The sequence below is a fragment of the Solenopsis invicta genome, chromosome 4 (assembly GCF_016802725.1).
Source record: "Solenopsis invicta isolate M01_SB chromosome 4, UNIL_Sinv_3.0, whole genome shotgun sequence".
In the NCBI taxonomy this organism is placed as follows: Eukaryota; Metazoa; Arthropoda; class Insecta; order Hymenoptera; family Formicidae; genus Solenopsis; species Solenopsis invicta.
The window spans coordinates 18237515-18251931 of NC_052667.1; the positions used below are offsets into that span (position 1 = coordinate 18237515).

At 33.9% G+C, this 14417-nt stretch overlaps 1 protein-coding gene across 4 annotated transcripts in view; it reads left to right on the forward strand.

Moving 5' to 3' along the window:
- Positions 1-3884: 3884 nt before the first annotated feature.
- The window catches only part of LOC105205307 (protein cereblon), a 70404-nt gene continuing 59871 nt past the window's right edge, over positions 3885-14417 (forward strand). Inside the window, exons 1-2 of one of the 4 annotated variants that reach the window (XM_039447717.1) lie at positions 3885-4055; positions 14317-14382. In XM_039447717.1, the coding sequence (XP_039303651.1) occupies positions 3995-4055; positions 14317-14382 (127 nt within the window). In that variant the 5' untranslated portion in view covers positions 3885-3994. The remainder of the gene's footprint in view (positions 4056-14316; positions 14383-14417) is intronic. The other 3 variants (XM_039447721.1, XM_039447722.1, XM_039447720.1) reach the window with 3 other exon arrangements.

The window sequence follows — 14417 nt, forward strand, 5'->3', positions numbered from 1 at the left end:
TATATGATAAAAAGAGACCGAAAGAATACTAAATGACGTGCGTGCAACGAAAACAAACACATTCAGTTGTAACAACTTTACGGAGTTAAACAAGGTTGGTACACATGGGGACTTACGGTCAAAAAATAAGTGAGAGGGCAAAGAATTAGAGAGAGACGCTTGCAAACTGCGCACACCATGTCTACTTCCACCATGGGTTATACTGGGTTATACCAGATTATACTGGGTGCGTTCCACTTAACGACCGCAACGCCCGCGAGCATTATCTGTCTTTGTTTAACTTCAGGCGAACAACAAGGATGAAATGATTCCGCGGGCGTTGCGGTTGTTAAGTGGAACGTACCCACTGTCGAAGTGTTGTCAAAGTTCAAACGTGAATTCACTTCGCAAACATGACGTCGTTCAAAAATGAAAAGACTTCAAAATAGTCCAAAAAAAGTATTTTATGTTTAATAGAGGCCTACTAATAGGAACCATGTTTATATGCGATAAACACACCAAATTACCATAATAAACACATTAAAAGTGAGGCATTAAAGAATGTATTTACTGTCGACTCCATAAACGTCGGCGATATTTATTTCGTTGTTGCAATTTTTCAATAATTAAAAATAATGCAATAGCAATTTTACAATGTACAATTGTTGCAATAATTTTATCCTTCTCATCTATCTCATCCATATTTAAGCGTGCCGCTTCTATGAAGCAAATTTCAGTTGCTCAGCCCGTACAAAAACTCGCACCGTGTGAAGTCACGGCCAGTAGCACTGCCAGTACCATTGCTCGTACGGTAGCAAGTAAGAAAATCCAGTTAGAAATCCAGTAAGAAAAAACGTATCGTCTGCGACAGGCTTAAGGGCCAGTTTCACAACTAAAGCCTGCCGCAGACGATACGTTTTTTCTTACTGGATTTCTAACTGGATTTTCTTACTTGCTACGGTACGAGCAATGGTACTGGCAGTGCTACTGGCCGTGACTTCACACGGCGCGAGTTTTTGTACGGGCTGAGCAACTGAAATTTGCTTCATAGAAGCGGCACGCTTAAATATGGATGAGATAGATGAGAAGGATGAAATTATTGCAACAGTTGTACATTGTCGTAAAATTGCTATTGCATTATTTTTAATTATTGAAAAATTGCGACAACAAAATAAATATCGCCGACGTTTATGGAGTCGACAGTCAATACATTCTTTAATGCCTTACTTTTACTGTGCTTATTATGGTAATTTGGTATGTTTATCGCATATAAACATGGTTCCTATTAGTAGGCCTCTATTAAACATAAAATACTTTTTTTGGACTATTTTGAAGTCTTTTCATTTTTGCACGACGTCATGTTTGCGAAGTGAATTCACGTTTGAACTTTGACAACACTTCGACAGTATAACCTGGTATAACCCAGTATAATCTATACAGACTGCGTCCTGATTGGCTTTCACAATAAACCAGTGCAGAATCACGTAAGAAAAATAGGACATGATCTATTACGAAAATCCAGTACGCGAGCCAGTAGCGTAGCCCGTAAGCTACCCATTTCCAGTACGGGAGCACGTAAGACTGCCAGTATAGGAGCACGTAAGCAATCCCGTAAGAAAAAAACGTATCGTCTGCGGCAGGCTTTAGTTTAACCGGAGTTTAAACCTTTAAACTTGGTTTACGGTAAATATTGTGTTCCACAACTGTCTTAAACCTCGGTTAACGTTGTTAAACTGCGGTTAAAGTTGAACGGCGAAATTCGGGCGTTTAAGGTAGATAACCGAGGTTTAATACTGCAGCGCCACTGCTTTCAATAATCTTTCGAGTATTGTACTTCATAGCTGATATCTCCACGGAATTGTAAAAAGGTTATGTTGCAAGATATGGCTCTGGAATATATGTTATCGTCATCTGACGATGAAGATTTTGTGCAAATAATAAATCGACGCCCGAGAATAATTAGAAGACGACCGTCATATTTTGAAGAATTTGATGACATTGATTTTTATGCTCGATTTCGCTTAACCAAGGAATCTGTTACTGCAGTCTTAAGAGAAATCAAAGAAAAAATTTCTCATAAAACAGAACAGTAAAAATAGTTTTGTAATATTATTAAATTAGTACTTATATATTACATACTATAATTACGATGACCATATATGTGTTTTTCCAAAGAACAGTTTTTTTTTATTTCGAGTGGCTGTCTTTTAGATTTATTTATTTTTTTCAAAACTCAATTTTGTCTTTTATTCTAATCTGTTGTTCTTTATTTTATGAGAAATTTTTTTCTAATTAGTGTTCCAATGTTTAATGTACTTAATAAAGTGTAAATTTTTACAGTAACAATTGAATTTAATTGTTTAGTTCAAACTGATTTGAAAACATGTAAGAAGAAAACTTTAAAACTTTTAAATTTGTTCATTATTTTTTGCCTTGGTGTATAGAACCTGTAATATCTCATTCCCTACTCTTCGGTAACAACCAATCACACTACTTGTTCTAGAAGAAAGATAAGTCTGTTGAAGTTTCTTCGCATAGATTATAGGTTTACGTAACTTAGAGTTAAAATCTGGTTGTGAAACGCGATAGAAGTTTAACTGTGGCGTTAAACTTGACGGTAGTTCAACTAAGCTCGGGTTAAACCCAAAGTTGTGAAACTGGGCCTAAACCTTTACCCCTTCTCCATCAATTTTCATCAATGTGGCAAATTCAGAGAATAAACGCTCAAAGTTCGACACAGTCCAACTTTTAGCAAAACGACGCTGAAATTTAAATATTACATTCCAAATTAATTACCTTCCAAAAGTGAATATATAAGAAAAAAATTATGACTAAAAGGTTAAATCAATCGACATCACCTGAAAATACAAAGTTAGTATATATTATATACATATAGTAAGCATACTTTTAGGCTAGGTTGCTTTTTGTTTTTTATTTATTTATGTTAGATAGCTTTATTTGTTATATTTTGTTAATTACTGTGTTTTTTATATTGTAGGAAATTCTGTTATACCCTCATATACTTGTGGTGTGTGCAAAACAATTATTTGTACCATACAAGAAAGTGAAGAAATATATCGGCACTCTTGTATGGAGGGATGAATGTTACATAGATAAAATTTCATATTATTTTTATCCTAAAAGCGGTAAATACATTAGTAACAATTTCGGCAAAAAAGAAACTGTGCTCATTACGATTTACAAAAATCGGAGCTACCCAAAACTTTTTTTTTATATCTATTTCTTTTTTTAACAAATACATTGCAGCAATTGCAGCAGTTATACATCGTCTTCTAATTTCAACAATAACCGCCACTGTGCGTTTATAATATTTTACATACTCGATATATTGATTATAATATTCCAACTCCATTTTTGCGGTTATGTCAGATTATGTATTTAGCAATTGCCGCTTTTAACGCTGCTTTGCGTTGCGGTGGAGTTGGGTGGAGTAAGGGTAAAACGCCAGCTTTTATTCGCTCCATGAAAAGGATAGAGGCGATAGCGTTTAGCTTTTTAACGCTGTTTTGCGTTGCGATTGAGTGGGGATAAAACGCCAGCTTTTACTCGCTGCGTGAAATTGCATCTTAAGAATTAACCAATCACAGTCGAGAATTCAGATTCTTATTTTTAATTCTTGACTGTGATTGGCTAATTCTTACGGTACGTCTTATAGGCCGGTATTCATAGTCGATTCTTATTTCAAGATCGTCTTAAGTAACGTCTTAAGATGCTAATACAGCTCTCTGATTGGTTGACGGCATCTTAAGGTAATACTTAAGATGATCTTAAATATAAGAATCGACTATGAATACCGGCCATGATTACGGTTATGGAAGATGTGTGTTATAGCCTTTAACCTTGCCCTGACGTCATAGAACAGTACGCATACGTATGCGTCAACGTATGTATGTACCTATATATGTGTTGGTACATGTCGGTGTGTACATGCTTCACGGTTTGCTTATATACGAATCATACAGATTTTACTTGAAACGTAATTTAATAAATAATAATGGACATTGATGAGGATTACGACACCGAACAAAGTGATTATGGCGATATACCTATAGTAGGTACGTTTTTGGAATAGTTATTTGACGCGATGTGAAAATGTACCATGAAAGGTTACTTGCCAAAACAATATGTACGGATAATATTTGTGTATGTGTATAAAATGATAAATTGAAATTTAGTCTGATATGTGAATAATAAATAACAATTAAAAAGGAGATGAACATTTCATTTTTTGGTTGAAGTCTTTATACTTAATAATATTTTTATATTGATTCATAAATATATTTTTTTATTAATTGTGTGTCGATATGGAGTGTCGGATTTGAAACGCAATTATAAACTAAGACAATATCAGTTAATTTTCACAATGCTACAAGCATCTTTATGTACATACACTTATATGTATATATATATATTGTTTTTAGATAGCTATGTATGCAGAAACAGACATTGCACATGACATACTATCAACTTTTGATGGCAAAGTGGTAACAAATTGTACACAGTGTCTGTATTATCTGATGTTGTCAACAAACCATTATCAAAACTAAGATAAATTTGCTGACTATGTCAGTAGATTGACTGCAAAAATCAAGCAGGATATGCAACTCATACTCGTTTTCTGCTGTTAGTGCCATCACATTGCCCGCATGGATTAAAGTAGATCCTGCTTGATTTTTGCCACCAATCTGCTGACATGACATGTCAGCAAGCTTTGTCGACAAATCTTGAGCTTAATGTGGACACAGATGGTTATGGATCTGCAGTCATCATCTGATTGAATTTGCTGTCACTATGTGCACAGTTTGTTATTGAGGTGTATATATACAGGGTGTTTATTAATGGTTGTATACACCTTTTACCATAAAAGGTGACTTATGACTTCACTTCATAAATTACGTAGAGTTGGTAAATCATAGTTAAGGTGCACTCTTATGATAAAAAATGTATACAATCATTAATGAACACCCTGGATGCTTTCCAGCTACGACACAAGTTGACACTGTGTAACACAGTGTCCATTAGTATGAGTGAGACAACTAAAATTTTCTCTCTTACACTAATAGACACTGTTTTACACAGTGTCGACTTGTGTCGAAGCTGGAAAGCACCCCCTATGTGTGTGTACGTGTGCATGCGTATATATATAGGGGAGACCAGGGCAAATCGTTAGACTGGGTAATTCGATAATTGGAAATATCTTTTTATGGGTACATATTAAAAATTTACTTTAAACACTATAAACACGTCCTAATGTAACGATGTTGCTAACAAAGTTTTGTTGGTAACGGTGTCATATTAATGTCGTAGTAGTAAAAAATGTGTTTTGCGACAGTCGAAGTAATTTTTGATAGTCAGCATTTCTTCGAAATTTAAATAAGATAATAAGGTTTTTTTGAAAACTTTGAATGTATCGTGTCCAGTTGAATGTATTTGAAACATTTCGTGTTTACTTTTTGCTGTGTGATGTCTATTTTTGTCGATTATACGCAATAATGCGCACAGTTGATGTTGGGGCTATTCGTAATACTGAGCACTGGGGCGATTCGTTAATATTGATTACAGCGCCGAACCTAAGTTAGGTAACCCTAACCCTTTGGCTATGTTATGAACCTAACCTAACCCTTTGGCTATGTTATGAACGTCTGCGCTACGCAAAGTTAAGCATTGAGGTAAAGTTCTTTATTGATTTAGTTCAAACTTGATAATATTGTGTATTTCAGTGCATAGAACATGAATATGAATATAAAATCGACGCTCTTAAGCAGGTAAAAAGTTATAAAGCGTTAAAGATTGACACTTGTGAGGTTAGGAAATCTGTCACACCGATGGCATAAAAAGACATGCGAACGTGTATGTTTGCATTTGTTTTTTGTATACTTATATCTTTTTTTAAATAAAAGAAAGTCTTAACAACAGCTTTTTTTACAGTCTTTCATCTTGAAACACAAATTTCGGGATGTTCCCGGACTAATTACGAATTACCCCGGGCTTGGAGCTATTCGTAATTTTTGGCATTGATCGACATCTTTTGCTTTTTTTTTTTTTTTTTTCGTTATGACTTTGATTTCTCAAAGTCCGACGTGCTCAATCTCCCACAGGGAATTATGGTTATATGACGTCGTGAGGTGAAAATCAGCAATACAATCGATCCCTTCAATTATATCACTCTTCCCGTTCTTCTGATAAACCCGTAGATCACCTCCATCTTGTCCCACCTCTCATTCCTGATGATATCAACGACGCTCTCGACGCCATCTAGTCGTCGACGCACAAGCTGTTCTCCCATCTTCATTCTTAATGCATCATATTTATGGCACTGCCACACTATGTGATCTATATCCTCGCTTTCATACCCGCATTCACATCTTGATTCAACTATGTAGTTTTTTCTAGCTAAGGAGGCATTAAGGTTGTAATGGTTCGCCCTTATTCTGTTGATTAACGTAATAAAATATCTTTCTCTATTAAATTCGCTGAACCAAGGGTATTTATCTTCCTTGCGAAAAAAATTTTTATAATAAGCAACGCCCTTCGTTTTGAATTCTTTTATGTTGCTTTCCAGAGTAACAATATGTGACTCTTCTTTATAATATCTCTTCAAATCACTAATAGGAACTTCTATTTCCACCGACGCAAGTTCATTGGATCCTTGCTTGGCTAGGTAATCCGCGAGATCGTTGCCTAATATCCCTCGATGGGACGGTATCCATATAAAATATATATTCTTGTCTTCATTTAGCTCTTTAAATCTAACGTATAATTTCTTAATCTCTAAGACATATTTGTTCTGGTAAACACCTATTTTGTTATTTCCTAATGCTTGCAATACAGATTTGCAATCCGAAAAAATAATGGCGTTATTATAACTAACTAACTTACAAATAATTAACTCTAGAGCGGTTTTAATAGCAAATGCTTCCGCAGTGAAAATCGAACACTTCTTGGGTAAACTAATGCAATAACCGTTTTCCTGACCTTCAATTACAATTCCCGCCCTGTATTCTGAGACGCATCACCACCCGATCCGTCTGTATATACTATTATATTGTTGTCAGACAACATATATTTATTTTTTACATTTTTTATCAATTTGTTGTCTAGCTCGTTATAGTTTATAATTTTGTCAATATCACAGTGTTTTTTTTTTAAGAATAGTATGCTTTATACCGAATTCGGTGTCGTAATATTCTGTTAGTAATTTGTTGATATGTCATATTCCAAAGCTCAAATGTGTCCATCGAAGGTCCCATTATCTCACGATTTTTCCAAATACTTTCCCACGCAAGATCTATAATACTCCGAAAAGCTCTTGGGTTTCTATATCATGTAAACCTCTCTCCTTCCTTAAGCATGTTTAAACTGTCTCTAATCGATTGTTCGCCATATTTATATATTTTACTACTAAATGTTTTTGCAAGCATCAAAGATCTATCCCTGATATACATTAACTTGGACTCTGCTATGATAACTCCATTTGGCATGCTATTACGATAACCAAGGGCTGTTCGTATGTCCAAAAATTGGCCTCTTTCTAATTTAAGCTGTAGGTTTTTGTTTGAGGGGTAGAATACAAATGATCCTTAGTCTATTACAGACCTAACCATACTTTTGTAAAGCATTAATGTGGTATTAACTTCCATGCCCCTGTAAACTCTTCCTAAGTATTTTAGGATTGAGTTCGCTCTATCGACTTTACCTGTTATTTCTATAATTTCTTTTGAAAGGAGAGATGCCCATCGAACCAAACACCCAGGAATTTTGCCGCATCCTGATTTCTGACTCTGTTACCTTTAATATTTATATATGTATTTCTATCATAGTAACCCGACTTGGTAAATTCTACAAGCTTACATTTCTTAGGTTCTAGCGAGAGACCTATCTTATCTAGATTTCTTCTTAACCTGTCTACAGCGGCTTCTAAAAGTATTCTATTATTAAATCTAGATTTATCACAGATATATACTGCGATATCATCCGCAAATTGTACGATCTTTATATTTCGTTCTATGCCTAAAGTAATGTCCCTTGTATAGAACGCATACAATACAGGACTGAGCACTGCTCCCTGCGGTAGTCCTCGACCGACCAACTTCTCGACAGTGATTTGATGACTAACAATAAATTGAGTGAGTCTCGGCATTGCCCATCCTACCAAAAAATTTAGAATACGTTTAGGACATTTCTTCACTTTTAATTTATTTAACAAAATATCCTAATCCACATTATCATACGCGGATGAGACGTCTAAAAAAGCTGCCAAAGAAAATTCCCCCACCAAGGTAGACCTAACATCCGCAAAAAGTTTTACCAAATTTTCAACGCACGACTTGCCTCTCCTGAATCCGTTCTGCATTTGAGCTATTTTTTTATTATTCTCCATCCACCATACCAATCTTTCATTAACGAGTCGTTCCATTATTTTGCCCACACATGAGAACAATGCAATAGGACGAACTTTTTCTTTGTTAGCTTTATCTATAAAAACAACTTGGTATTTTTTCCACTCTTTTGGAAAATCTCCCAAGAACCATATAGCATTATAAATTTTAAGGAGCAAGTCCAAAGCACAAATCGGTAGATATCTAATCATCATATAATCAATTTGGTCCCATCCAGGTGAAGAATCTTTTCTAATCATATTGAGGGCTCTGCTCAATTCATCCATATTGAATGCATTGTCCAACCTACCATATTGTTCGTTGAGGTTATGTAAAATAAAACCAGACCTATCCCTAATTACCCATGGCGGTGATAATTCTATAGTTTTGCTTATTACTTCCTCTCGATCATTAGTTTGTCAACTATTCCAGTTGATTTTTTTTCCTTTATTTTTAAAAGTTCTCATTACATTTCATACATACGCAGGATTAGTAAATCTATTAATGCTGGCGCAAAATTGATTGAAACTCTCTCTTTTCTTTTTGTTAAAAATTTTCCTAGCAATGGCCCTATGTTTTTTGTATTCTATAAAGTCCTGTAAATTTCTCGTATGTCTCCATCTATTAAATTTAGTCTTTCTGGTATCAAATGCCTCCTGACAATCTTTGTCCCACCATCTAACCTGTTGCTTTCGCTTTTTATTAACCATTAATCCTGGATCCCCAGACTGGCTGTTTGACTTTTCCTTTTTCCTGCCCCCCGATTGATATACTGCTTGTATCATGGCACTAGTAAACTCATTATAAGTCTTCCTAAGTTTGTCTACGTCATCTATTACCACGTCAACTTTGTCTTGTAATTTTTTCTTTACTGTAATAGAATATCGCTTCCAATCCATAATTTTATTTGTAATTCTATTTTTTTTTTTATATAGGGAGAAAAAGAGGTATCAATGTTCAGTTTTATCGGGAAGTGGTCCGAACCCCATGTATCGTTAATTTGTTTATAGTTCAGATATTCTAAGATTTTTCCCCTAACGAATATCAAATCAAGGTTAGACAGAGCTTGATTATTGTAATTGAGTCTCGATATAGTGTCATTATTTAGACAAAAATAGCTCTTATTAAACATAGCGTTATACAGTCTTTCTCCATTGGTGTCTGTCTTGTTACAATTCCATGTACGGTTGTGAGCCTTGAAATCCCCCATAATAATGACATTATCCTCAACCATATTAAATTTAGTTAAATTTTTCCAAGAGTTGTCTGACTCTATTGAGCCAGGTCTGCGATATACCACTATTACATTGAATAATATAGAGAAGCTTTTAATTTTAACACCTACAACATCAAAATTCTCAGAATTACTGTGCCACTCCGGAATTACGTCAAATTGAATATTATTTTTAATGATTAAAGCGACCCCGCCATTATTATCTCTATTTTTAGATTTAATCGTTTTATATCCTTTAAAATAAAGTGTTTTATTTGTACTTAACTTTGTTTCTGTAATAGCAACAATATCGAATTCTAAAATTGTATTACTAAATTCAGTTTTTTTGTTACTGATACCTCTAACGTTCCATAGTATTATATTCGCCATTTTTATTTTGAGTTATAATTTGTTCATTATCTAAACTATTCCAAAATTTATACTTAATATCTGCTGAAATCCTTTTCATGTTATCTAATTTTTGGAATTGTCTTTTTCTTTTATAACCTATAATAGCATTTACGTCATGTTTATGATTCTCTTGTACCTCCTTTTCTTCTATCTCTTCCATAGAAGCATATTTTCTCATAAGTTTTCTAAGTTCGATCCTGAATTCGATTGAGTTGCATCACGTTGTTTGTACCGAGGTAAGTTCCCCAATTCCCTGCCGAATAGGATTGAGGGGACTAGAGTCGATTTCTACATCCTCTGTTAACTTAGTATTCTGATTTGAATTTAGAACTAAACCGTAGTTTTCTTTGCGGATTTCGTGTTCTTTATTATTAAACGTTGAATAGTATTCCCTGTTTGGATTTCTTTTATCTTCGATAGACTTCCTATTCTTGACAACCGAAGCGTATGACCCTTGACGTTTATGAGAATATGAAGTAAAAGGCAAGTCGTGTGTCGAAGAATTTTGTGTATTATTATTGCTACTATTTATAATATTTTCTTTGGAATTTGTCTACGGGCCCCGTTGGCTTTGTTTGTTGGTAGATCTGGCCACGACCTTGGTTCTGTATATCTGTCGTAGTGTATAGAACTATTCTCCGAGCCCTAGAGTATACGCTCCGCCTCAAAGAAAGAGCAATTATTGTATGCCATTACAACTTTAGTTTCCCGGTTCATTTGATAAATAGGGCATAATTTAGAAATAGCGCGATAATCATCCCCGCAATTCCTACATTTACTTGGCTTGTTACACTCCCCATGGGCCACCTCTCCGCATTGTATACAACGAACATCACTTTTACAATGTGTCTTCATATGACTAAATTTAAAGCATTGGTAGCATTGCGTAATTGGTTCAATGTAAGGTCTGACCCTTAGGTTAAACGAAATATTGTCAAAAATAGGAATTCTATCTTTGAAACAGGTTCTCCTTTCCGTTATAATAAATTTATCTAACGCTACTAGCTTATAGTTTTTAGTTGTTTCACAGCGTATACGTATGTATATCTGTTCTATTTTAATTATTCCTTCTTTTTCTATTATATTATTCCGTAGTTCTTTAGTATCATAAGGCCAATCGGATATTACGCCTCTATATGTATTGCATTTATTATCTATGAAAGGTGACAAAAATTTCACCTCCGATTTTTCAGATTGTTCAATGAAGCTGTTAGCTTCTTCAAGGGTTTTAAATATCAGATTAGCCAAGTTGTGTCTAAGCATATCTACTTTTTCCGGGAATATTTTCCTACCATTGCACCAGTTAAGCAATCTTATACAATTTTTTCCTCTGCTTCTAAACATATCATCTGTATATATTCTACATGAAACTTTAAACAAACTTTTATAATTCTTATCGAATCTATTCTTACTTGAGTTTAATTGTTTTAGGTCATTATCTGTAATATCACATTTGTTAACTAATTGTCCTTCTATTATATAGAAAATTTCTCGGTTAATGTTCATATTACTAGTATTTTCTTTATTTAGAATAACTATTGCTGGATCCTTTGTTGATGGAAGCCGGTTATCCTCTGGTCTTGAAGAGACATGTGCTCTCTCTCTTACCTCGTTTAACGGTTGGTCGTTGTTATCTGCCACGCGTTCTGCCTCTACCTGTGTGTTTATCGGCTGATTGCTGCTATCTACTCTTTGTTCCTGGTTGTCCACGTTCATGATTTCTAGGTCTATCTCCTCCTTCAAGATATCTTTTGTCCTCTCCAGTACCTTCTCCAATTCCAAGATTCTTTTCTTTTCTATACTCGTGACCTCCTGTATATCCATTATTCTCTTTCCTCTTCCTCTGCTACTCTCTTTCGTTTGGTTCTTTGTTGTCTTTTCGTTTCCATTCCCCCGTCCGACCGGGGGAATATTACTCATTTTGAAAAAGAGGGCTTTCTAGCCCGATTGCTTTATTTCTTATCACCTCACAACTCAAACCACTACTTCACCTGTTGAGATCTTATAATGGGTGTAAATAATTATACAGGTGTGTCGCTCTGTACAGATACGTCCGTTCCCCACGGTTTCTCTCACCAGACTCGACATCTTTTGCTTATAATTCCTATTTTTAAATGAAAATTATTGTTAGTAAATATTATTTTAATAATACATGATTAGAATTATTTTAATAAATAATACGTTATTAAAATTATTTTATAATTTTAATAACTTTCTAGGTAACTCGATCACCTAGAAAGTTACTAGGGCTAATGTTACTATAGAATTCCCATTTATTAATAAATGAATTATTACATTATTTATCGATATGATTAGAATAATACTTATATATTTGGAACTAGCAAACGACTAGCAAGATTCGACACTGAATTATTCAGGAAATTATGAGATAAAGGCTAAAACAGCTTTTTACTTGTCCAAATTTGTCCAAATTTTAATTTCGGTTTTTTGTTTAAATTAATTACTATGCAAACGAAACAAAAAAACATGCAAACACTAGCAAACGAATGGCACTTTCAAAATTGTTATATCTGTTAGTGCGACAGCTGGCGGCGCGGAGATGCCTAATGCTGATTGGCTCTGTCATTAAGAGGGAAATTTCCGGTTAGCTATCAGGTTAGGTAGATTTAATAGGGCAGCGTTCGAGAATACACATTGAGTGCCTTGGAGTGTCGTTTTATCTTTGTTGTTCACTGAATGCTAAACAAGGATAAAATGATACTTGAAAGAACTCAGTGTGTATTCCCGAACGCAGCCTTATCATCCTTGGTTGAATCAAGTGTGTTTACGTGTGTCAGCTGATACAAACTTTTTTGCAACTTTTTCGCAAATTCTAGAAAAAATATTAATTCTGAAAAGAATATTAATTACACAAGTGTAATTTTTGTCAATATTTTTTTAAAGCCAAGAAGTTAACTATTTCTTAATAAGTAATAAAAATAATGATATACAAATATAATCTCAAATTGTTTTAAAAATTTATCTATTTTTTTATTTCTTATTGTTAACGTTCTATTTATTATTACAAATATTGTTGTCATTTTATATGTAGAGTAATGAATAACATTAAAGAAAATATGTTAAATAGTCTTTCTACACATTGTTTAGTGAGATGGTACATTGTGCAGCAGAAGGATGTCAAAACACTTTAATGTAATAATTATTTTTTTATTCACATATAATTTTTCTTTTAAACATTTTTCTTTATATAACGACTTACGAGGAATTTAAGATGATTGAGTTAAGTATTTGATCCTGGTATATTTATAAAACTAATTTTTTCTCAGCGTAATCTTTCTGCTACATAAAATAAAAATCTTAAAATAATTTTTTAAAATTATATAATTCTATTTGTAAGTCATAGAACTTAAAATGTAAAAAACTTATATATATTTAAAAAAAGTAATTATTTAAAGTTAAAATTTTATTTCATTGTTATTGAGAGCTTTCCAGCAACGAAACATAGTCCTACACTGTGTGACACAGTATTACACAGTATCAACTCGTAATTAAAACACTGCTTCTATCAAAGCTAGATGTATTTGACCTCTCATGAATAAATAATATCGATCATTTGAGATCGTTTTCAAAATCATGCAGAAACTGAGGTTAAGAATGTTCGCTGTATATGAAAAAACGGCTCTGTATGATTGTGTCAAAATTGGAAAGCATTGGATTGTATATACACTGTGTTACACAGTATTGCTTGCTCATATTTTGAAATTGCCGCTATGTAGCTATATATTTTCCCCCTTAATGGCGGTTTCCGGGTAATTGTCGCAACTCTCTTTATACCAACTCTAGTGTTAACGAATTGCCCCGGTGCTCGGTATTACAAATAACCCCAACATTAGCTGTGCGCATTGCTGCGTATGATTGACAGAAATAGACATCATACAGCAAAAAGTAAACACGAAATGTTTCAAATACATTTAACTAGACATGATACATTCAAAGTTTTTAAAAAAAAACCTTATTCATCTTAAATTTCAAAGGAATGCTGACTATCAGAAATTATTTCGACTGTCGCAAAACACTTTTACTACTACGATTTTAATATGACGCCGTTGCCAACAAAACTTTGTTAACAACATCATTATATTAGGACGTGTTTACAGTATTTAAAGTAAATTTTTAATATGTATCCATAAAAAGATATTTCCATTTATTGAATTACCACATCTAACGATTTGCCCCGATCTCCCCTATATATATTTTGATAATAGCATAACTTTTGTGACATATAAATGTAATAATGGTATTGATGCACTTGTGCTTCAAACTGTTCAATGTTAAAAGTAAACTGTTTTGCAGAGTCTCCACACAGTGGCCCAGATGAGGATCACGAAAACTGGTCAGACGTAAGCACAGTTGAATTAGGTATATTCTCTGATATATTTTACATTTTAATGGAT